General features: G+C 46.4%; 1 protein-coding gene across 1 annotated transcript in view; it reads left to right on the forward strand.

Moving 5' to 3' along the window:
- The window catches only part of SdhA (succinate dehydrogenase, subunit A (flavoprotein)), a 62,689-nt gene that overhangs the window by 14,554 nt on the left and 23,699 nt on the right, over positions 1–24,436 (forward strand). The window contains exons 7-10 of the mRNA XM_065440534.1: positions 1,124–1,272; positions 2,249–2,406; positions 8,025–8,160; positions 14,110–14,305. Of these exons, the coding sequence (XP_065296606.1) occupies positions 1,124–1,272; positions 2,249–2,406; positions 8,025–8,160; positions 14,110–14,305 (639 nt within the window). The remainder of the gene's footprint in view (positions 1–1,123; positions 1,273–2,248; positions 2,407–8,024; positions 8,161–14,109; positions 14,306–24,436) is intronic.

A 24,436-nucleotide genomic window follows, 5' to 3' on the forward strand; every position in this document is an offset into this window, starting at 1 on the left:
GAAAGTTTGTGCAAATCATCCCCTTCCCACTTTCTCTCTCTTTCTATCCGTCGTCTGCACAGATGGTCAGTGCACCAATCACATAGCAATTTCGTGCCCGCCTTGTATATCATAGTGTTTTGAGAGGTAGCTCAAAGCTAGAAGACCGATGTGCATCTATGAATGTTGTAGAAAATGAGAAGACACCATAGGCTGTGCTGTAAGGATGGCGGCCATGAACAACACACAGTTTTGTTGGCGAGGTGGTTTCTTGGCTTTCTCAGCATATCGCTGCTGCTGTGAATAGATCTGCATCGATTCAGCACCAAGCCATAATTTTAGTCGCCAACGATGCAGTGCTGAGTAGGCCTAATGGCCTGTCTGACTTGAAAGGAAAAAAAAGAAAACGAGAAATTCGGTCCGCTGCACGATGGTCGCTGTTCCAACAGCCACCACGTGCTCATTTTCCAGCCATCTCTGTGCGGCTTTCTTCCATCGCCCTTCCACCCCTCCAAACACGAATGGGCTGCGTTCATAGTGCCCAGGAAGCAGTTAAATGAATGAACACGATCAGTAGCCGGGCGGAGGAAGGTAATGGGGAGGGGCACTGGCCTGCCTGCCTATATAGTTTTCGCTTATCAGTTCTGCCATCCCCCTATTTTGATTTTTTCATGCAACCCGGTTATAACAATTAGCGGTTATAACAATGGGAATTGTCGTGGCACTTGAATATTGTTAAAAGTGGCTTCAACTGTAATTGCCATTTAATTTACCTCATGAGAGCAGCTGAGGTGCAGTGATGTACAAATTTCCTTGCTGCAAAATTTTGTGCAACTGGTTGCTGGCTGGAAATCATATGCACTGTCTCCGATTAAGAGTCTTTTTGAACCAGTGTTTGCTTATATGCTATCTAGCTGAGAGCACTGAGCTCCAACTTGCCACAGTGTAGTATGTTTTGTGTGTGTATATGAGAGTGCTTTAGCGTGTCTCTGCTAACTCGAGTTCCACTTGGGCATTGCTAGTTTTCATTGCCACGAAGTTCAAGTTTCAAGCCCATGTTTTGGCCAGCCGCTCGCTGTTGTCTGTCCCAAGCACTGTGATGACTCCAGCCCTATATAACTCTGCGTGATGTGGCACCATGCAGTCGCTGAGCTTCGACTGCAACTTCTTTGTGGAGTTCTTCGCCATGGACCTGCTGATGGAGAACGGCGAGTGCCGAGGCGTGGTGGCACTGTGCATGGAGGACGGCACCCTCCACAGGTTCCGGTCCAAGAACACCGTCCTTGCCACTGGGTGGGTCGGCACTCTCTTGAATTCATTACGTTCACAGAGAGTACGTGAACGAAACAGATTTTTTTTTTCTTGGCCAACTATTTTGTTGCCTCCTTTCACGTCTCGTCGTTTCTTCATATGGTTTGACATCTTTTACGTCATAATAAGGTTCCCGAGTAGGTGGTGGAGAAATACTGCCCACCGCTTCGATTGACCTCGCCTACACCTTTCAGTGGGGCTCAGCAATGAGAATGGTCAATTTCATCAAAATTTCAGATTCTTTTTGTTTTGCTATTCCCAAGTGTCTTCTTTCTCACGTGTGGCAATACTAGAAAGAAATCTAGAAGTTTAGCAAATCAAACTTTGTGTTTTGACTACAAAAATAGAGTAGGAAATTGGAATTCGGGAGGTTATATTGCACCACGAATCGCACGGCTTTCCATTGACGCAATGCCGCCATCTTGGTGCCGCCATCTTGGTACCGCCATCAAGAGGGAAGATCGGAGCTTCAGATAGTTGCTGTACCGTATTTCGCCATGCAAAAGTAAAATCATAAGAAGCAGGCAAGAAGGGGAAAAACTGGCATCGTGATTCGCTGCTGCTGCCACGTGCGCACAGGAAGGGCTCCTATTGGCTGATGCATATTTGAATCACTGGCATAGGTTTCCTGTGCATATTGACACTGGCAAGCTGTGCATTTTTTTATCCTGACCATGGTTGGTGATAACGGTTGGCTATGTTGTGTCCACGACGTAAAATTGTTCAATGCACCATTTAAAATGGGAAGGCCAGATAGGTTGTATTGAATATACAAAGGTATACAACCCCCACCCCAACCCTGGTCGCTAGATGCCCACTCCTTAAAAATTTCTGGGGAGAACTTGCTGCAAGAAAGTATGAACAGACTAGCTGAGCAACAGGCAGGTTTTTTTCTCTAGCTGGTGCATATGCTCCCCTTGCCCATCCTCAACGCCCTCCTCGCTTGTGCTCTGCGCAGGGGCTACGGCCGTACATTCTTCTCGTGCACGTCAGCGCACACGTGCACAGGCGACGGCAATGCCATGGTGACCCGAGCAGGGCTGCCCCTGCAGGACATGGAGTTCATCCAGTTCCACCCTACGGGCATCTATGGCGCTGGCTGCCTCATCACCGAGGGTGAGCTCGGCTGCTGCCAAAGGCAGACTGCAGTGATTGCAGAATGCTTTGAGCTTGTAGTTAGCTGATGCAGATGACCCAGTCGCACCGTAGCTGTACGTTGCTGCAAGCAAACACCGGGTGGTCATTATGCACTGGCGCTCTAGGAACTAAACTTGAGGCAGAAGCAAGTCCTGTGTGTTATACTCGAGTGCAGCATCATGCCTACGTGTTGACACGTTTTGTCAAGCCACAAATTCTGCAACAAATCCCCGTGCCCTTTCACCGGTTGCCCGAGACAAGTGCGCCTTGGGGAAATGCAGATTCTGTAATCCATGCGCCACATATAGAAACGAAGGGGACCACACGGCAGCAGGATGTTGGCTGTAGTTTCCTTTCCCAGAACGCAAGGGAATCGGTGATGTGAGACATTTCATTTGGTCCTGTCAGAGCTTCAGTATTGAAAGAAAGACTTGTTTCACTTGTAAAGAAGAGGCTTTGCACATGTCTGTATGTAGCAAATAGTTTTTTCTGAAGGATCAAGGATAGTGCAAAATGAAGTGTTGTGCAGTCTTGAATTTACTATGTGCTACATTGATGTGGTGGACATGGGCTATAATGCATTCCTGAATAGCAAAGAGAGACATTCAAGATGAATCGATTTCCTACTGAGATTGGTAGGCCAACCTCACCTGTAGGAAACACTTTGACTAGAGGTGTGCGGATACTGAATAGTGGATTTTGAGTAGAATATTGAATCGAGTCAAGAAAGAAAAGCTAATGAATTGAATATCAGAAAAATGTACAGTCAAACCTCGATATATCGAACATGGATATATCAAATTATTGCGTATATCGAACACTTTCTATATCACGTGGAAAATCGCATGCATTTTTAATTTTTTATTTCGAACGGGGCCGGATGTAAAATGGATATATCGAACTCCGCCACCCCAACCAAGTGCGCTCTGTTGACAGGAGGCGAGCTTTCCCGCAACACTCTCGAAGATAGCGGCGGCGCGATGGGCGTTCCGGACTGCTGCGTACGACAGCTGCCCACATCGGTTGCGCCGAGGGCGCCATTTGAACGTAGCGGCGTACACGCGCGGCGGCTTGGAGCCAGCCATAGCCGGTCTCGAGGGGAGCGCGCGCTCCCCTAGAGACCGGCCATGTGCCAGCCCGGCCGCCTTGATCACGCACGCACGGCGAGGCTTGCCCCCGCCGTGCGCGCGTAATCGAGGCGGCCGTGGAGCCAGTTGGAGCGCTTTGTCGGTGCTGAGCCACACAGCATGTGCATTGAGGACTTCGTTGGCGGTGACGACAGCACCGGAACAGTGGCGGAGTTAACAGACGTGAGATCGCGGCAGAATGACTGCTGAGCGGCCAAATGAAGACGCTGCCAAGGCTGATCCAGCAAGCGCTGATGTTGCCCCACTCCCGACTGCAACTGAGGATGTAGCTGCTTTGGCCGTTGTACGCCGCTACTGCGGCGCAATAGAAGGCACTGGACCGTCTCTTGTGGACCGTTCGGACTATGTTGAGGACGCCGTGGTGAAGCACGCGGTTGCCAATATAAAGCAGGCTACGCTGCTTCAGTACTTTCAGCGAACGAAATAAATACTTTGTTTGAAGCTTCATGTGAGTATCAATTGCGCCACGATTGGTTCATTGATTGATTTGTGCTACTTTTTAAGCGTTTTCTACGTGATTTTATATATCGAATTCTGGCTATATCGAACTATTTTGCGATCACCGCGCTGTTCGATATATCGAGGTTCGACTGTATCTCAAAGTTTTATGCTTACAAATTTTGGGTAAAAGAAACATGGCGATGCATATGCTCGGGAGTCTCCTAGCATTACAAAACAAGAATGTAGCAAGCTATCAGTAATTTGGGTACATGAAGATATGTAGTATAGTCTACTTTTATTAAAGGGAACTCCAAATTGCCGTATTTACTCGCATAATGATCGCATTTTCTTTTTAAAAAATTTAACGCAAATGCAGGGGCGTAATCATTATGCGGGTTCAATTTCCTGCGAAAAGAACGTTTTTTTTCATCCCGCATTTGCTGTGGGATGACAACAGGTCAACAAACAAATGGCTGCCACTGGCTGTAACAGTGCGGGACACCAAAACAAAAATGGCGGCCGGTAGAGCACACCGAACGCGCTAAGCGCAATTTTTTTTTCTTACGAGTACATTACATGCATTGAAACAGCTTCTTTCGCATCAGTAATGAATAATATTGTTAGTATTGGCAAGTTTGTGGCAATAACATAGCCATGTCTGCTTTGAGGGGACAGAAACAGAAATGGGCACACGTAGCTGCCAGTGACATAGAAACACATGGCGGGCATGTTGCGGAAACTGCGGCATTTGTCTTCCCTACTGTCCTAATACTGCACATTTCCACTTAGGGTGGGTGAATATCTTAGCTGTGTTACAAGTGTCAGTGCATGAATAGGGTACATTTCTAATTTATCAGTGTAAAGGTGGCTACTATCATTGCCACTCGCCATTTGTTGCATGCCCATGATTGCAGACGAGAAGAATCAAAAGGCGCCTTTTTTGTTTTTGCTGACTACAGCCATTATAAAGCCTACACATAATAAAGCCAAGGCAAGTTTGGTTGCAGCTTTGTTTTTTTTCATCGAAGTGCAGAAAGTTATGAATGATATGGGGGCATCTGCTTAAGAATATTCGATGCTTGCAGACTGCTTGGTATGTCCTGGAAGAGTCGTTCGTATAGCATTCAACAGATGGTAAGCGCAATCATCATTAGCTAGACTTGGTACACAACATATCGCTGCAGCAAGTTCGGGGTGTGATCATTACACGGGAAAGAAAAAAAATTTAATCCTGATGACAAAATTCACGGGTGCGATCATTACGCAAATGTGATCATTATGCAAGAAAATGCAGTAGTATACCAGCACTGATTACAGCTCAGTCCTGGTATTAAGATCTCGAAAGTACTTTTTTATTAATAGAATGTGAGTTGAATAGAATGAAGGGATCTTTTTTTACCTTTGAAGCTAAACAATTAGTGATGCTATGTTTTACTGAATACCAATCAGGCTCTCAGTTAAATAGTGAACCTGTGTATTATGGGAATCTTTTATTCCATAGAGTTTTGCTTTCCAGTTTTCCTTCAAAATACAGAAGGGCTTTCCAATCTTTATGTCAGTCCAATCTGTGCAACAGACAAAAGCGCGGACAGCTCATCACGTGACTCAATCACTGCTTTGTGTGTAGCTATCATTGGTGCTGCGGGTCAACCATGGTCAGCGCCGACGGTAGTGCAGGCGTCTTATCATTGTCAGCAGGGTGTCTACCATCCGGGAAAACCGGGAATTCTCAGGGATTTCGCGTAGTCTGGAAAAAGTCAGGGAAAACTCAGGGAATTTGGGCCTCTATCAGGGAAAATTAGCGGCAATTTTATTGAAAGGGTCGAAAGTCGCGGTAATGCTGGCTCGAGTAGCAGACAGGAATCGTAATGAATCGTCTTTGACGCCCTGTCGTTGGCAGGAGGAGTTGCCAGTGTACAGTCAACGAGCGACTTTCCGGATTCCCAATAATTTGGACGGCTTCGCGGCGCCACCTCGTACCCCATAGTGTCAACGTATCAGAACGTGTGAAATTTCCGACGCAAGAACTCTTTGCCGTCCGATTTTCCGGACCTTTTGCCGCGACCGCAGGTCCGAAACGGCATTAATCAAAGGCACCACCGCTGCCGTCTTGATTACTTCGCTGCCTCGAACCGGCACTCTCGCACGCAGATCCGCTGGCACCCGTTGCCACCACTGCGGCAACGCTAGGCCTAGCTGCTTCGACGTTCGCTATGAAGCTTCTTGCCAGTGGGTGCCGAACTTTTTATTGAAAGAATTCACTGCTGTCAGCAATGGCACGGACTCCACCTTTGTGGTCCTCGCGATTGGCTTAGAAACCTGGAAAACACGGTGCGTTGCATAATGCCGGTTCATGAAAGTCAGCTTCGCCTCTGTACAGAAATGTTACTCGGTAAAGCTTATGAAAAAGTATTGCAGTGAAGCATAACAAGCGTGGGAAGGGGCTATTGCCACGGAATACAGTATGTATATCTTAATTATGCACGCGGGCACCCGGCATTTCCTGTCACAGTACGAGCACAGGTATGCCTAATACGTGTACCGACAGGCCTTCAGAGCGTTTTCGAACGTGCCTGTGGCGGTTTGAGCCCCTAAGGGCGGTAAATAACACGCATTTATTTTTTTCCAACTGGCCGATTTTTCGGACGTTTTTGCGGCCCCTAGGGAGCTCGAAAAATCGGTCGTGGACTGTGCAACTGATCAAGATGCTTCAAATGGTCCTTGGGGCGAACGAGTGGCGGAAGGCGGACAAGAACAGAAGTGACCTACGCATTGAGGAATAAACGAGAAAGGAAGCTTGTTGCCGCCGTTTTGAAAGAGCTTGAGCTCAAAAAATAAAGTTTTGGCTGATGCCGAGATGCAGGTGTCCCTCATCCAAACCAAAATACACTCTTTGAAGCAGTGCAACACAACACTCGGGCGTCGTGCGCGGGCTGAGAGTATGTCAGGACTGTTGAGGTTGACTTACGAGCTCTTGAGAGAGAATCTCAATTGTGACAGAGTTCAGGCCTCATCCCACTGAGGTTGCTATCAGTTGATAGAAATAGCTCATATTAGAAAATATTTGCCTTTGTATACATCTCCTTTTTATTCGTATTTGATAATGTCCGACCCTATTTGCAATTGTTTTCGAAGACACTTTATTTGCTGTGCATTTTACTAACCCCTGCCTTCTATTCTCTTTTTGAATAACATCAACACTGCTCCTTAGTATTCAAATGGGATTAAGTTGCTTTTTTTTCATGTGCTTACTAGAGAGTGACAGCATCAGGCGATATGGTTTCAGCCTGTGTTGATATAAAACATAGTTCTGCATCACTCAGGGAAATTTGCAATGGCACTCAGGGAAAACCTGGAAAACTCAGGGAATTTTGAAATGTCAACTTGGTAGACACCCTGGTCAGGTTGGGCGTGATTTGCCACCTGTCAAATATTTTGAAATTGAGAAGGTCAAAAGAAGTTCTAGCCATGCCCTCCTCCCTCTTTCCTTGTCAATCCGCCATCCTCGCATATGAATGCAGCCAAGTGGTCAGCAAACTAGTCGCGCAACACTTGACGCATGAACTAGTTGTGACCCGGCATGAAAATGTATGTTCTGTTGCCGACTCTCAAATTCAACAAAATGATTTTCTTACTAAAATTTGTTTTTGCTTTTTCCTGATTGCCAGATAATCCAGTAAATCTTGCGGCTCCTACTATGCAAAAAAAAAAAAATTCACCGACTATACTTATTTTCATAAAAACAGAATTTCAATATAATTAAGTAAATTGCCGATTTTACCGACTTGGTTATATCGAGGTTTAAATGTAATATATTGGTATGTGCAATTGTTCCCGCAATGCGAGAAGGGGACGGACAGATTGCTCTGTGCCATTAGCTTAAAGCAGTTAATTAACAGGTAGGTTGGTGAAAGAAGTCACTCGCATTACTTGCATATTTGATCAAATAAGCTCATTGCAACGAGGGAACGTTATGACGGTGGTGTTTGCCTCTTTTGTATTGTACAGGCTGTCGTGGTGAAGGTGGCTACGTCGTCAACAGCGAAGGAGAGCGCTTCATGGAGCGGTATGCACCGATTGCCAAGGACCTGGCCTCACGGGATGTGGTCTCGCGGGCCATGACCATCGAGATTCGAGAGGGCAGGTCAGCAAAATTTTTTACAGTCTTTATTCTTTGAGGTGTGGGGCTAAAAATTCGGGCATACCACATTTACTCGAATCTAGGCTGGCCCCAATTCTAATCCGACCCCCAAATGTCTGAAGCCAGAAAAAATAAAGAAACTTACCTCAAATGTAAGGCAAATAAAAAATTAAGGACACCATTCACAAAATGAAAATAGCATTTACCTAATACGAACAAGCTGAGCTCACTCTAGGTTATCATTGCTGCTAGCCTTGTACGCTTGCGGATGCGCGCAAACTCACATCCGCGCACCTACACATGCGCAGACAGTGTGGTACGGCTCGTTCGCGTCGAATGAGCCATACCTGTTAACGCTTGCAGCAGCTCGTATCTGTTAACGCATGCTCATTTTCCTTATTGCTGTCAATTCCAAGTTGCGGCACATGCGAAAAGCGTCTCCCGTTGCCCCCTCCAATGGCGGACATTTTTCTCATCGATGCCGAAGTCCCGTCCGGCTTGAACATTTGACGGTGCCTCTGCGGCTAGCACAACTTCATCAGCTGCTTGGTGCCATTACCATAATGCCACACCGCATGCCGATACGACAGGTCAAAATGGCAACGTCACTCATTTACTTCAGTTGGCTACTGGCATGGCTCGTAGTGGCTGCAATACTGACTTTTCTAGATAGCTCTAGCAATACACCATATTTATCATTTTCAATTACAACCTGGCGAATTTTTTCATATCCTCAAATCTAAGCCGACCCTAAAGTTTGGTATATGATTATTTGAAAAAAAGAAAAAAAAATTATTGATCTAGATTTGAATAAATGTGGTATATGTAATGCAATGTACAGTACAACTTTGTTGATATGTGTCGTTACGTGCAACTTCCTGGCCCCAGCATTCATGATCAAGAACAGAAAACATGTCCCAGTAGAGTTGCGCATACTGACACGTGTACATGTTTATCTTTCTTGGGTGACCACGTTTCACCACATAACAAATGTTATCACGCAGCGCAGGACGCGCCTGCATGTATAGGAAGTTTCTGGAATGTTATCGATGGTTCTATCCGCTGTCTATCACCGAACCTTGTGTAATCTGATTGCATGTATGCGCGACACGAATAGTGTAGAACTTGGTGGAAGACATGCGGGTCCCAGCGATTAGTCTGGAACGTTCGATGATTGATGTATACAAGCTGACGCGCTTGACCCGCTGATCAGATTTTCGCCGACTGCCGACTGTATTCGCCGCTATCGTTGCGCTATAAGTGTAGCCTGTTTTTGTGGCCACAGGTTCGCCCAATAAAAGTTAGTTTTGTCTTTTGCAGTATTGCTACTGTGTTCTTCAATGTCACCACCACGTGACATTTTACCGGTTCATGCTTTCCCGGAAAACACTGTCTTTTGGCACCAACGTTTGGTACATTGCCAAACTGTGATCGTACGATACGTTTTCCGACTGCTAGATCCTGTGTAAACAAGGTAGTGTGTGAGGCACGCACAACTGAGAACAGTAGTTGCTTGCCACGGCAGCTTCACTGCGATACCTGCTTGCCCATCTCATGTGAAAATGCCGGTGCGCACTCAGTTCTTTATTCCAGTACCAGCAAAGCCCCTCCCGGGTCATTGCACGGCGGATGAGCATCTTCACCAATTTATTTTACAGAACGTGGGTGTAGTGCCACTGGAAGCATACTGCACGCTTTTAGTAGGCAATAACCCAAACGCACCGCCGTTCCCTGCTGCAGGTGGCGCTGTGTGAGCGTCACGTTTCGCAACAGCAGCATCTGGTGTCACCCACTAGCTTTATTAGTTTAGGTTTCCTGTCGCCATAAGAAACACTACGCAATGGGAAAACAACAAAACGAGTCTTGGGCCCTAAGCCTTACCAGCTCAATGCTTGTTGACGTCTCGTGCTGCAACGATTTGCCTAACGCTTCACATTACATAGATGTCGACTACTGTTGAATCTGTCAAATCTTTTGTTACTTTGGATTATACATTTTACCAGTTACAGTGCAGTCCACATATAATGATACCGCATATAACCATACGTCGGTCATAACAATGAGTTGACTTAATAGTACCAACCTGTGCATTAGGGGTATGAGGAAAAAAAAAAAACATGCAGTTAAACCTCAATGTGACAAAGTCAGTAAAAATCGGCAGTTTGCTTTGTTATATAACAATTTCGTTCCCGACGCCGCCCCAGATGTGGGAGCCGCTGGGGACCTTCTCCGTCGGCATCCCAGAGCTGGCAGACCAGCTCTGGGCCGTCCGGCAAGCCAAAGATGCCGCCCAAGTCCAAGTACTTCGAGCCGCCACCTGAGGCCATCACAAAACACTGCCGGATTGTTCTTTAATGAAGTTTCTTCTTCTTCTTCTTCTTCTTGTATTGAAATTCGACGTTTTGTGCAAATAAGTACGGTTGCTGATCGATTTTTCTTGTACGGAAAGGGGCTGCACTATTTTCCGAATTTAGGGGGCAATAGAGAAGAGGAAATTTGAATGAGAAAACAATTCATTTTGATAAATTTGGGAGTCATCGACAAATGAGACGGCTTCATGCCACATGCGTCAACGATATCTTCATATCGGCGGTACGAGTTAAGCGAAGCCAGCCGGGCTTTCGTGTGCACTCCACCTCGCGGTTGATAGCGTCACCCGTACTGGGACGACGCCATCGGGAAAAGCACCGGCAGCTGGGAGCGAATGTTTCGTCTGCCTTGCGCTCCAACGGGTCACTGAAACTCTAGATTACACAACCTCCAATACTAAATGCAGGGGAAGAAAGTTTGCATGGTGCCATGCTGTCTCGGCACGCCCACTCTTTGTACATGCCGCAGACTACCTCTAAAGCAGGGTGCGTGGCTGCATATGCGTTCAGGCGTGCTTACAGCCACACGCAGCCACAGCCGAGACACGTGCCAGAAATCGAGATGGGCACCAACTTACCCCCCCCTCTGCCTCCCCCCCCCCTCCGCCCACCTGCGCACGCTTGACTGTGAGCTCGCTCTCCTCCCCCTCTTTCCCTTAGCTCGCACAGGGAGGCGGCCCTCGTGAAGCCACCATGTTTGTTGTTTTACACTCGCACACTTTCACTCGCACCTAAAGCACATGTGGCGCAGGGTGTGACAGGATCTCATTGCCCTTGGACTTTATATGGAACACGATGTGGCTTCTCTTCAGCATTATGCTCTTGTCATGTGGTGCGCAATTCGAGAGGTGTGTGTTCAAGAGGCCTAGCAACGACGACAGCAGCCTCAAACTTACTGAAGCTGCAAGCCAGCTTTTCAACCAGCGCCCTCTTTCGGCAAACACTCGTATTGCAGATTCCTCGTTAGTGTTGCATATTCTCCCTGCGCAGGTGTGGTAGCGTTGCAGAAGTCGCAGGGCACCTTTTCATTGCGGGGTGCTGTTCTCGTCACGACGATTGCATTCATGAGGCTGACTTAACGCGCAGCTTCTGCCACTGTCAGGCCTGAATCGCCCGTGCTGTCGCTTTCCGTGTCGTCCTCATCACGGTCGCTTGTCGGCACTTCGGCAACAACAGAGTTAATGATGGCGAAAAGTGGAACGTCGCAGCCGACATCTCTTCGCAGTCGCAGCAGTGCTGCTGAGCAACTTCTTCACATTCCAAATTCCACACACCGTAGTCAACAGTAGACCCATGTTGCGTGCCAGCGCCGACTTCTTCAGGTCATGTTCGACAGCACGAACGATGTCTAATTTCTCTTCTATGCTGAGCACCTGGCGTCTTTTTTATCTGAGCTTCGGCATGACACGAGTCCTTGCTTACACGACGCCACAATGCTCTCTGGGACGGCGCCGAAATGATGTTGATATTGATGTGGCTTCACGCGCAAACGCACAGGGCGCTTGGAGGTTGTTGTTCAGATCTCTGAGGCTTGTTCTTCCGGGCCACCCGATAGAGACAAAGCACCACTGGGTTTGCTTGACGAAAAGTGGAAACACTACGTGTTAAGCGATACGTACGCAATAAGCTGGTATGGTTTATGCGGGTACAAAACACATGGTGTTTAATGGCTGCTGAGTCAGGGATTTGACTTTACTACTTTTAAAACGAAACTACTGTTTAAGCAGGTGCGGTTTAATGAGGTTTTACTGTAGTATGAACGAGCGGTTGGGCGGGCCTGCATGAAAATGGTTTCATGCAAAGCAGTTTCGATGTGCTCCCACTCTGTGAGCATGTTGCTACTGACAATGATACAGGTCGTGCTTTTATGGAGTTCCTGAGTGCAGAAAGTGGTGGCTCGTTCTGTGAAGAGATCGTTTTGGTAGCGGACGGCGGTGTTGTGCGATGGAGGCGACGACAGCAGCAGCAATGACGACGAGATTGAAAATGGCCAGTCATTTACACCGACCCTGATGCAGGAGCACCTGGGTTCAGGAGCAAGGCTCCCTGGGCCGATGCTACATATGTTCACGGTGGCCAGAGGGCAGTGTCACAATAAATTAAGGGATCTCCACCTGCATTCACCTCTAATGAGTAGGACTTAGGGTAGCAGGTGCACACATCATCTTCGGCTTCAGAGAGAATTAACACCAGGCACAGCACCTTTGTGGGTGCAAGCCTCTGTTCTGTTGGTAGACCTTGCGATTCCCAACAGGGCACCGGACATGAGGAAGGGCATGTTTGTACCTTGCACCAATTTGGAGTTGACTTCCCTGCACCCACTTTCACAGCTGCTCCATGTATGGCTAGAAGAGTTGGGCTTGATCTCTGCAAAAATGTTCCAATGGAAACGATCTGCTGGATTTTCCTACGTGGAGCAGCAGCTGAGTGCAGGCCCTTCTTGATCACTGCATTTTCAAGTCCTGGTAGAACATCCTTGCTTACTTCCATGTTTGTCAAGTGCATCCACTGCATGCATAATGCGACAGTGAATTGTGCACTACATTGTTGAAAATATTACAAACCCTGGTTGCATACCTTGGAATCTAAAAGGTGCTGTTTTCATACCTATCAGGACTTGAAACTAAAATCTTGCTGCTTTTATCTTCAGCACTGTGCGTTATGGTTTGAGAGAATCCATGAGCCGATGTTTGTTCTTGCACATGCTGCTTTTCTAAAGATGCAACAACCATTCGTTTAAGTCTTGTGCAAATTGTGTTCTGACTTCTACACTACTGCATGACACTGCAGTGCCTTGCAGAATTTAATCTGGTAGAGTACAATGTTGGGCACAGCTGCCTATGCTTGTGGCGACAAAGGTTAGGAAGGGAAAGAAGAAAAACTTCTTTCCTTTCCTGACCTTTTGCACCGCAGACATCGACAGCAATTATGTAGTCACCAGTTTTAACGTGCTATAATTCTAAGCCAAGGTTCCTGTTTAATTTTTATAGAACTTTTCTTATGTAAGAGCAACTCCTCATTGGCTTGCGTTTGGGTGGCTGGCACTCGTGGTATCCATCGGTGTGATAGGACAGCTGTTGCTGCAGATGTGGATGGCACTCAAGTTTTGTGAATACTGGCTCTGATTAGAAAGCCTGCTGTAGTATTGAGTCTGCAGGAATCAAGATTGCTAGGTACGGTGGTACCACGGATGCAAAGTAATGAAAAGACACTATTCATTTAGCCATGGTAGCTTAACTCTGAAATTAGCATGAATACAATACAACTTTACAAGAGTTCAACGTTCAACGTTCACAGTTCAACGTTAAGCCGGCCCTCGGCAACTTGCTGCTGCAATGCTCTATCTGAGCCACACTCGCTCCTCTGTACACCTGTGTCCCCTGTTAGTCTTATAATGGGCACCTCTTTATACGGTATTTTCCAAAAGTTTCCGCAATGTCATCTGGCAACAGCTCAATGAACATATATCCCTGGCATTGGCACCAGATAGCGCTGCAATGCACTGAGCATCGTACAAGCACGATGCCAGCTGCTGTAGTTCATTGGCTGAAGTGTAGACGGACTGGCCCATGTGTATGTGCAGGGGCTGTGGGCCGGAGAAGGACCACGTGTACCTGCAGCTGCACCACCTGCCTCCCGAACAGCTGGCAACGCGGCTACCGGGCATCTCGGAGACGGCCATGATCTTTGCTGGCGTAGACGTCACGCGTGAGCCCATCCCTGTGCTGCCCACTGTCCACTACAACATGGGCGGTATTCCCACCAACTACAAGGGCCAGGTAGGGCACATTTCATGCTGGGGTGGTGGAACCACAGCAGAAGCTGGTTGTAGGGAGGCAAGCTACAGTAGAAACTCGTTAATTCAAATGTGCTTAATCCAAACTTATGGTTTATTTGAACTGGCGCTGTGGTCCCGTCAAAATGATGTGTATTCTAATAGGCGAAAACGTCCGGTAATTCAATTTGCAAGCATTTGCTAATGCTAATTCGAACATACCGCGCTCCGACAATGTTCTCAGCAGCGCCTCGGCAACTTCGCTGCTTTGGTGGCAGTAGTTGGCAGAGGTAATTAGTGTCATCCAGCAAGCTGGCGGTAAAGCAGATCCGCTTCCCTCCTGCCTTTCCTTGCAAGTACGCTCCCCTCGTCCTCCCCCTCAACTCCCTGGTAACTCCTTCATCTTTGACAGTCTCCGTGTGCACTCACCTCCACGCCAGCGCTGCTGGCCCGGCGCCAGCTTAGCATGCTCCTTGAAGTTTGTTTTCTACCGTTATTGGGAACCAAGCTTTGGCCATCGTGGGCAGTTTCATGGTCCTTGCTCGCCGTGTGCTTGCACGCCGCAATATTTCACGACTCGCACTTTTCGTGCATTGTGCTATGGTGCACGAATACTTCAAAAACAGTTCCTTTTTTTAATTCAAACAAATTTTTGGGCCCCTTCGAGTTCGAATTATCGAGATTCAACTGTATTACAGTCGAGCCCCTTGACAAAGAAGTTGCATTCAGTACAAAAATACCTTTGTTGTATCCTATGTTCTTTATGAGCAGACACATTGATGTTGGCGAAAAACAATTTGGAAATTGTAGATGTGCTTCGTTATAGTGTATAGCTCATCGTATCTGTGTTGCTAAATTGAGATTCAACTGTACTCCACTGAAGCTGCCTCGAAGTTGGCACACTCACAACCTCAGCACTAGCGGATTGTTACGCTAGTCTCGGGCAGACGTCGTGTTGGTAGAATTGGTAGATTTTGGACTTCAAGTTGACGTTTTTTAGTGTCAACTATAAAGTAGTGCGGGATTGTTTTGGCTCGAAAATTGTCATTGAACTTGAGTTTCAGCGTAGGTGTCCTGCCTACGGTTGGGGGCTCATTGTTACATCTCACTATGCTTGTTGGACATTGTGTGCTGCTTCTGCAGTTTGTTGCCTCCTTGGCACCGACAAACTTAATTGGGCCTAAGAAAGAAAGCTCAGAGCGTTATAGGCACCAAGAGGCTTGTGTAGAAGACTTGCCCTTACTGTGCACTTAGTGCTGTGTGAAACTGCTTGATGGTTGCTACTGATAACAACTCGTAATAGATAGCAGTCAAAGAAGTCACCCAACTCCATGTCGCAATTAAACATCTAATTCTTGATGTATGAAACTTACATGACAAACTGCTAATGCTGTCATACATTGGCCACATAATGGCCACATAGGCCACATGTCGTACATAGTATGTTAAAACATGCTCGTTCAGCAATTTACCACTCTTTCGTGGAGAGGCAGTGCATGCGCTGTGGGCCTAACGTATTAGTTGAAGCAAAAAGGCTCAACTTCTGCAGTACGCGTCATTAAGGGGTCCCTGAAACAGTTAGGACAAATTTTGTAGACGCGTAGGGTATAGCTATAGCAAAACATTAGTGCCACAATTCAAGTTAATCGTCTCATATTAACCCTTTGAGGGTTGATGTTTTTTTCCATATGCGACTGCCCAGGCTCAATTTCTTTTATCGCATATTCCGATTCTTCTTGGGGACTTATTTTGAAAAAAAAATTACTGTAATTTTTCTAGGGTGACCGTAAAGTGAGAAAAAAATATTTTGCATTGGTGTATATGTACTCTTCATTCATGAATAACAATAAAAAAGGAAATAAACGTATCAGAATAAAAAATTTGATGCATTTTTATGCCATAGTTCAAGGCTTTGAAAATCCGCACACGAGAATATTTCGCAAGCCTCAAATGTTCCTGCTCTTGCACTAATACGTACGTCCATAGCGTAATCGAACTGCGTAGGTGCGTGCACTCAAGAAAACCGTTTGGTTGTGTGCCCATAAAAAAAAGCAACACGTGTGACAAACTTCCGCTAATCTTCATCTTATTGCCAACCTGCTAGGGCAATTAATTTTTGCGAGTCTTAAAGAAAAAAGAAATGAAATGGAAACGCATGCACTGCTGCATCCTTCCTATATGTGCACCCCTGTGAGCACTAAACAAGCGAGAAACAAGCGGTCGCCCTTTGAGCGATTAGGAACGAGATAGCCATCAGTTTCGCAAGTGCAAAAAGCCGAAACCACCTGCGAAACAAAATACAAACGGACGCCCGACCGCGCGCACGCCAATGCGCAAGTGGTAGTATGTAGACGTGCTGGAGTAAACTAGCGCTAAAACAAACCGTGCAACGAAAACCGAGGGGGACGTGCGCGATAAAAATTCCCTGTATCCCCACATAGTGGCAGCATATTACAGAAAAGAAAAAGTTACGAAATTGGTGCGCTTTTCAGACGTACAGACGGCACCGTAAATATACGGCATCAACCATTTTCGGACTTGTTCGTGGCGCCGTGTATTTACGTCATTGACCGTCAAAGGGTTAAGAGCGCTACAGACTATTACAAGTTACCCTTTTTCCTGGCCATGCTTTTTCTCAACTTGTTCCCTAAGTGATCGGGTCTAAGCTTCGCCTTCACTGGATCTGCATCATGATGTGACCCAAGTTACCCTTTTTCCTGGCCATGCTTTTTCTCAACTTGTTCCCTAAGTGATCGGGTCTAAGCTTCGCCTTCACTGAATCTGCATCATGATGTGACCCAAGTTACCCTTTTTCCTGGCCATGCTTTTTCTCAACTTGTTCCCTAAGTGATCGGGTCTAAGCTTCGCCTTCACTGGATCTGCATCATGATGTAACCCAAGTTACCCTTTTTCCTGGCCATGCTTTTTCTCAACTTGTTCCCTAAGTGATCGGGTCTAAGCTTCGCCTTCACTGGATCTGCATCATGATGTAACCCAAGTTACCCTTTTTCCTGGCCATGCTTTTTCTCAACTTGTTCCCTAAGTGATCGGGTCTAAGCTTCGCCTTCACTGGATCTGCATCATGATGTGACCCAAGTTACCCTTTTTCCTGGCCATGCTTTCTCTCAACTTGTTCCCTAAGTGATCGGGTCTAAGCTTCGCCTTCACTGGATCTGCATCATGATGTGACGTGTCATTTATTTCCGGTTGTCTTGGAGCTGCCTGGCCATCGATCCCCTGTGATAGCTATCCAAGCAGCATGTGTTGCGAGCATCCTGTCGCAGTGCTGGGCATGTCTGGTATTCCGCTAATCGCATGCAAGCTAGGCGTTTTGATGGATGGGCAGAGGCGTTAAGGGGGCAAGTAGGGCAAATCGACCAAAAAAACAGATTTTTTGATTTCATCAATAAAAAATAATACACACTGTGGGGAGCAAAACAGTGCAGCGGCGAGCGCGTAGGAGCGCTCTAAGCCATTTAAAAATGGCGCCAAAAAGCCCGCCGCCTGGTATTTAAACGTGCCAGACGCGAGGGTTTGTTTACATGTTGTTTTCCGTCATATTTTCAGTGTTACGTAATTACGTTTACTTCATGTTTACGTTTACGTAAACATGAAGAAAGGCTTTGGGGAAGACACTAAAAAAGCCAGAAAGTTTCTGTACTCTGCTGGTGTATGTTGAACAGTTGGAATGAAGGTGCAAACACAAAAATGCGTTTTTCTCAAAATCACTTTTTTCAAAATTTTCGGAACTTGATGTACCTTTTCTGGAGAACTATACAGCCCATTACGCTGAAATTTTCCCAGAATATACTCACATCTTTTGCAAGTAATCTGAACCTAAATGTGTGAAAAAATCACTCAGGTATAACTAAAAAAAAAAGAAAAGATTATTAGAAAGACCCTCCACGGTACGAGACGTGTGACGGCAATATTTTTTTTCTTGTGACGTAAATGTAGCAAAGCATTTTTTAAAGGTTCCAGTTAAACCCACTATTATACAGAATTATTGTGCGAAATTTCACGGTCATGCTGTTCTTTGTTTTAGAGGAAAGGTACATTTTATTTTACATCATAGCTTAAAGTTTGGTTCTCAAATACACAAAAAATAAAAAAGGCCTGCAGTAAAAAATTACACCAATTAAGGCCAACACTACTGCTATTGAGCGTGCAGAATTTCACTCTAATATATAGAACAGTTGTTGAGATATAAAGCTGAAACCAAGATAGTTCATGCACCCTACCATACCCCCTTAACTAAAGCCCCTCCATACTACCACCACTGTGACGAAGGGACCTTAGTGTTGGATGGTGGCACAGAGCTTAACCAGCCAAACACAGAGCTATTATTGCTGTAACCAAGTGTAAAACATTTTAAACTTTTAAAAAGGCAACATGTTCACGATTATGCTCCTGCCAAAAATTTACACCAGCACTAAAGTAGAATACACTTGGTTAGTGGCATATTAGCTCTGTGTTCGTCTGGTTGAGCTCTGTGCCACCAGGTGGCTGCACCATGCAGGCCGTTCATGTTTGCACCTCCGCTCATCCCATGAAACACCCAGGCCCAGTCCACTTGCGCTTACGTTTACCTGAATACTAGACACACTAAAAACTCTATTGTGGTAGTAACCCTCCAGCACAACGTGACGGCTGCAAATGTGTAGATGCTGGCGCCGATCAGATACCAACAGCCCAATGCACTGCAGCCACTCTGCTTACATGTTGCTAGGCAGAGCTACCCAATGTCACAGCTTGACATGTCACCAATAGCTAGATTTGCAGCCTACAACGTGACGAGGGCAATCCATGGTGCTCACGAAAAGACAGTTTGACACCAACATTGACCATGCAGCTCGCATCAACACTTCGAACATGTTAACACTAGCAGACGACACTTGCTGTGGGCAGGAAGTGCTTGAGTGTGGTGATAAGTTGTCATTGTGTATTCTCTTTGTGTTAATGTTTTTATAGAAACAAATTAATCAACATTCCAACAATTATGAACAACATCTGTTCACCATAAAGACGGAAAAATTATCAATGGCGCTACCTCAGTAGCTAGTTGAATAGTTTGCTCTACTGACGTCAATTGGACTAAATACATCAGTTGGGAAGGGGCGACTGAAAACTCAGGGGAGCGGCGCCGCTGCAGTCAGTAGTGATACATATTTTTAAAACCTTATATCAAATTACTCCTTTTATACGGAGCGCTTAAATGCGTCACTGTTCAAAAGTATGCACCCTAACGACTCAGTACGTTTGTATAAAATTGTCAAAATCAACACATAGGACTTTGGCCTCTGTCTCAAGTTTGTCCAAAAGGCATTTTGTGAGAGCGAGAATTTTCGTTCAAGATAACCGCTGCGTAGTTCTAGCAGTGAAAACTTGCAGGAGTTTTTTTCCTATTCAAATATATGTGGCTCTGGTGGGACCAACCGATCATTTTGTATTGCAGGAATTTCACTGTATAGTGTGGGGTTCTCTCACCCGTACTCTTGGGACAAAGGAACGACAACACAGTAGTGCAAACAATCACAAGGGCATTTATTGCACCTTTCGTAGATCAATGCCTGCTAGCCCTGTTGCTATCCACAAAACATGCCGATGGGCGCGCGACAAATCTAAAAGTCCGACTCACCGCGACTGGATAGTGAGCGAATATGTTCGCCCCATGCTGGATCCCAACGCCTGGTCGTTCGTGTGTATGGTCACGCCAATGGTGGCGCGTTCGAAGGCGGCCACGCGAGACGGTCTCGCAGAAGCATGGGTCGGCGCATGCGCGGCACGGCACGTCGGTACCGCTTGCCTTCCACTCCCGCACCCAAATAACCCCGCCGGTAGCAGCACAACACTTGCGCTTCAACCACATCGACCGCCGCGGGCATCACGCAGGCCACGCGGCGAAGCGGGATTGCAGGAAATGGGGGAAGGCAAGATACCTGGGGACACGCGAGAGTCGCGCATCCCCACAATAGTGGGCTTCTGCTGACTCAACCCTGGTTAATTTGGTTCTGAATGAAGGTTCTGGCCGGTGGCCATTCATTTCTGTAGGCGCACACTTTCGTTATTTAGATCCTAAAAATCTGCCTTTGCTGAATAATTTCAACTTGTCCAGTCAGCATGCATGCGCCCGACCCCTATGATGACCCCAATAGCGACCCATTTAGTGGCGGTGTCTGTCTCAGCACAGTTATGGGACAGTCAATGAGTTTAACGCGATTTCTTGTTGAAAGTGCCTATTTCTGGCCTGCCCTAGGAAGATTTGCAAGCATTAACTGTAGCTCACAATTTCTGATTGCAGTGTTTATCAGATTCTGATGTGGACCTTTTTCTTAAAAAAAAGAAATTAGGCCTGAAGATTGCCTGTGTGGTGCAATCGGATATGAAACCAAACTGCTTTCGCGTCGTTCGTATGCTTTACCGCATAACACAGATTTACAGTGGCGAAGCCGATATTGAAAATCCAGTAATCATGGTGCAATACATGTTAGACCCATGCCCATTTTATTGATAAAAAATTGGGTGCTAATTAGATTTGTACTTTGTTTAGGAGCTTTAATGTTATTTCTATGTTATTTTTCTACTTTGCACACATAGAAAGTGGCTGCGCATTTAATTTGGAACATGTTAGAATTGGGAAAATACTGGCAAATGAATCAGCAGTGTACTTTGGTGTTTTTTCCGGCACCTTGTTTAATTTGACCTGCCAGATAATTCAATCAATTTTGCCAGTCCCGTCATGGTCAAAGTCGACTGTATTATGTTTTGGTTCTAAGTGCAAGTGGTACACTATGGCTGCTTTGTGTCACTGCTCGTTTGGTGGTGAATAGGTTCAGAGCTGTGATGCTTTGTAATTTGTGTAATAACTAGGTCATATTTTGGGACATCAAAGTGCGAGAGATAATTTGATGTTGAATCACATGTTGTGTATTGTGGGGATCTCACCCTTACTCTTTAGACAAAGGAACAACAATACAGTAGTGCAAAAAATCACATGGGCATTTATTGCGCCTTTCATACACTAATGCCTACTAGCCGAATTGCTATCAACGGAACATGCTGATGGAAGTGCGACAAATCGAGGAAGTCCGACTCATCGCAACCGGATAGCAAGCAAATATGTTAGCCCCATGCTGGACACCAATGCCTGGTCATTTACGCATACGTTCACGCGAATGTTGGCGCATTCGAACGATCGTGTTTGTCCATTTCGGTGTAGGCCTCGCAAGACGGTCTTGCAAAAGCATAGATTGGCGCACGTGCGGAACGTCCACGCCACTTGCCAAGCCGTAGCCAAAGAGGAAGAGCCTCCTTCCTTTAGTGCCCAACAAACCCTGCCGCTAGGCGGCATCAGCAGTGGAACACTCGCACCATCTCTTGTAGTGCGCTGCAACCAAACCGACCGCCGCCGGTGCTAAGCTACGCGGAGAAGCCTAATTACAGGAGACGCCAGATGTGCTGGGAAAACAACATATCAGGGGATGCGTGAGAGCCTTGCATCTCCACACTATCTACTTCGCTCTTTCACATATGTGCAGTGTTGCCAACCTTCGAAGCCAGATTCTAACTCTGGTGAAAAATTTTCCTACATTTCTCTAGATTTGTGTGAAATGTGGTTGTTCAGTCTGTGAATTTGGTTTCTGTAATGATGAGTGTTTGCTTGTGTTATGCAAATGACTACAACGCATATAGATTAAACTTATTTCTATGCTTGTTTCAATATATTCAAATAATGAAGCCACAGGACTCAACCCGAAATGATGTTGCAGTGCCAGTTGTGGTAACAACACGGCCTCTCAGTTGAAGCCATATTCTCAGAAGATGACTTCAGGATGTGTATACTTAGTTGTTGTCCAAGATTACTTTAATGCGAAACCATTATATGCCCCATTAAGTGAAAATTTGCCATAGTCGGCGGCGTGACCGAATGATGGTACCAAAAATGGCTGACGGGACCAAAAGTAAAAACACCTAAGAAAATGCTCAGATTGAGGGCAAATTACTCGGAGAGGTTCCTGTAAACAAAGTAAATTAATGCCTTTGACAAAAAACTTGATTATAATAAATTTCAGCCTAGGGAGGAATCGAATCCTGGCCTCTGGGGTGCGAGATGAGCACGCCCCCCCCCTCGACGCCACAGTGGCCATGGTTCTGACTGACTGAAGGTGTGCCCAGTGCGTGCGTCATTGAGCACATGATGGTGCAGCCTATGGGGAGAAAGTTGGCGCCACATCATGAGTGTATAAAATGAACGTATAAAACAAAATGCATTAATGTCCAGTTGAACGCCGCTGAACAGTCCTTTGAGTTCTGAACTTCTCGCTGGCGAGTGTGCATTGAGACGCCTGGTGCGTTTTGATTTGGCCTTACCGAGGTGTCGTTTGAATGCAGGCGAGAGCTTGCACGGATAAGGAATGCGCAGAAAAAAACATTTCACCAAAGGTACTATAATGCTTTCGCATCCCAACACGTAAGCAGTCTTAAGTGTCTCTGCCGAATTTTAGCATCTAGAGCGATGCGCCTAGATTACATGGAACCTTAATTCGAATTGTAAGTAATATTGGTGCCGGATCTTCATTACAGAATGTAAGAGTGTCAAAACAATGCACCACTGTTTCACAGCAGTGTAAAAGATATAAATGCTTTTTTTTTTCATTCCGTGTAGGATGAAGCAGCACCACATTTAGGCACTTGCACATCATTTGCAGCGAAGCACAAAAATATGCAGCTAATTATTGTCTCTCCTACTCAGAAAAGCTTGCCCAAACAAATGAACACTTGAACTCTGTCCAGCATTGCTCTGCCTATGGGCGGTTCCAACTAAATTTTAGAGCATGTATGCATAGTCGGCTCTTTAGCGCCGTGACCACATTCTCAAGCTTGGTGTGACTGTGTACTTGGTGTGACTGTGTACTTGGTATGACTGTGACTGTGTGACTGTGGATGCATCTGCTCAGCATGCGCAGATGCATCCATGCTGCTTTGTTTAATTTTCCTGCATCCATATGTTTTTCTGTTTAGACATGAATATTTAATTCAGAGCGCACAGGCTTCACCATCACAGCTAGAGGTATGAATGGCAAAATCATACTAGGAGCACTTCGTTAAAGGACCTAGGGCATCCACACCCAGTCATTTACTTGTCAAAATGTGTTCACTGTGCCGCTGTATGACCAAGTCATACTTCACATGCTAATGTAAAGGTAGTTTGAGGTGACTGAAGTAAAAACACGCCATCACATCAGCAGTTTAGCCGTTTTGATGTTCCAGTGAGTGAGTGAAGCAACTTTGTTATGAATGCCTGCAGAACGGTTAGCCTTCCCCTGTTGGGGAGGCGTCACCGTGACGCGGCCATGACGTTTTCGCGGCGTGTGGCGCCTCTACTTCGGCCGCGGCCGCACTACTCCCTTTGGTCGACTGCGCCTGCCCCTCTTTTGGGGTGGCAGCCTCCCTCCAGTTTCGCTCGGTCGTTGCCTTTCGAGGGCCGCCGAAATCTGCTGGATGGCCTGGGCTTGGACATTTTGATCATAGCACCTCGTTGCGGCCTCTAGCCGCGGCGGGACCATTGTTATCGTTGCAGCTTCGTGCGGATTCTTAGCACAGTCCCAAAGGATGTGAGCTGCAGTGGCTCTTTCCTTTCAGCACACACAACACAGGTCACTTACATAAACACTTGGACACACGTGCCTCATCAGCACCGGGGTGAATAACGACCCCGTTTGAAGCTGTTGATATAAAACCGCTTCCCTACGGGTTAAGCCCGGATGAGGTGGCGGCATAGTCCTTCTCTCTAGTCTGTACCACTTCACAATTTCGTTGTAGGAAGTCATTTTGTCCTTGGTTTCCCATCACCACCACGACGGGTCGACCGCAATGGCAGCAGCATGGTTGGTTAGTCCTCGCGCCGCCGCGTTCGCCGTCTCGTTGTCGTTTGCATTGCCGCAATCTGACACATTACTGCCCATGTGGGCCGGAAACCACTTTATCACCACACACGATTTTCACTCGCGAGATCGACCGCACGCAACACACGCGCGGCTTCAGCACACACCTTTGCTCTGGCGTAATTTCTCACTGCTGTCCTAGAATCACAGAGCACAGTTGTGCACTCGAGGTCGGCGATGGCCAGGGCAAT

This window comes from Dermacentor albipictus, chromosome 3, assembly GCF_038994185.2.
Source record: "Dermacentor albipictus isolate Rhodes 1998 colony chromosome 3, USDA_Dalb.pri_finalv2, whole genome shotgun sequence".
In the NCBI taxonomy this organism is placed as follows: domain Eukaryota; kingdom Metazoa; phylum Arthropoda; class Arachnida; order Ixodida; family Ixodidae; genus Dermacentor; species Dermacentor albipictus.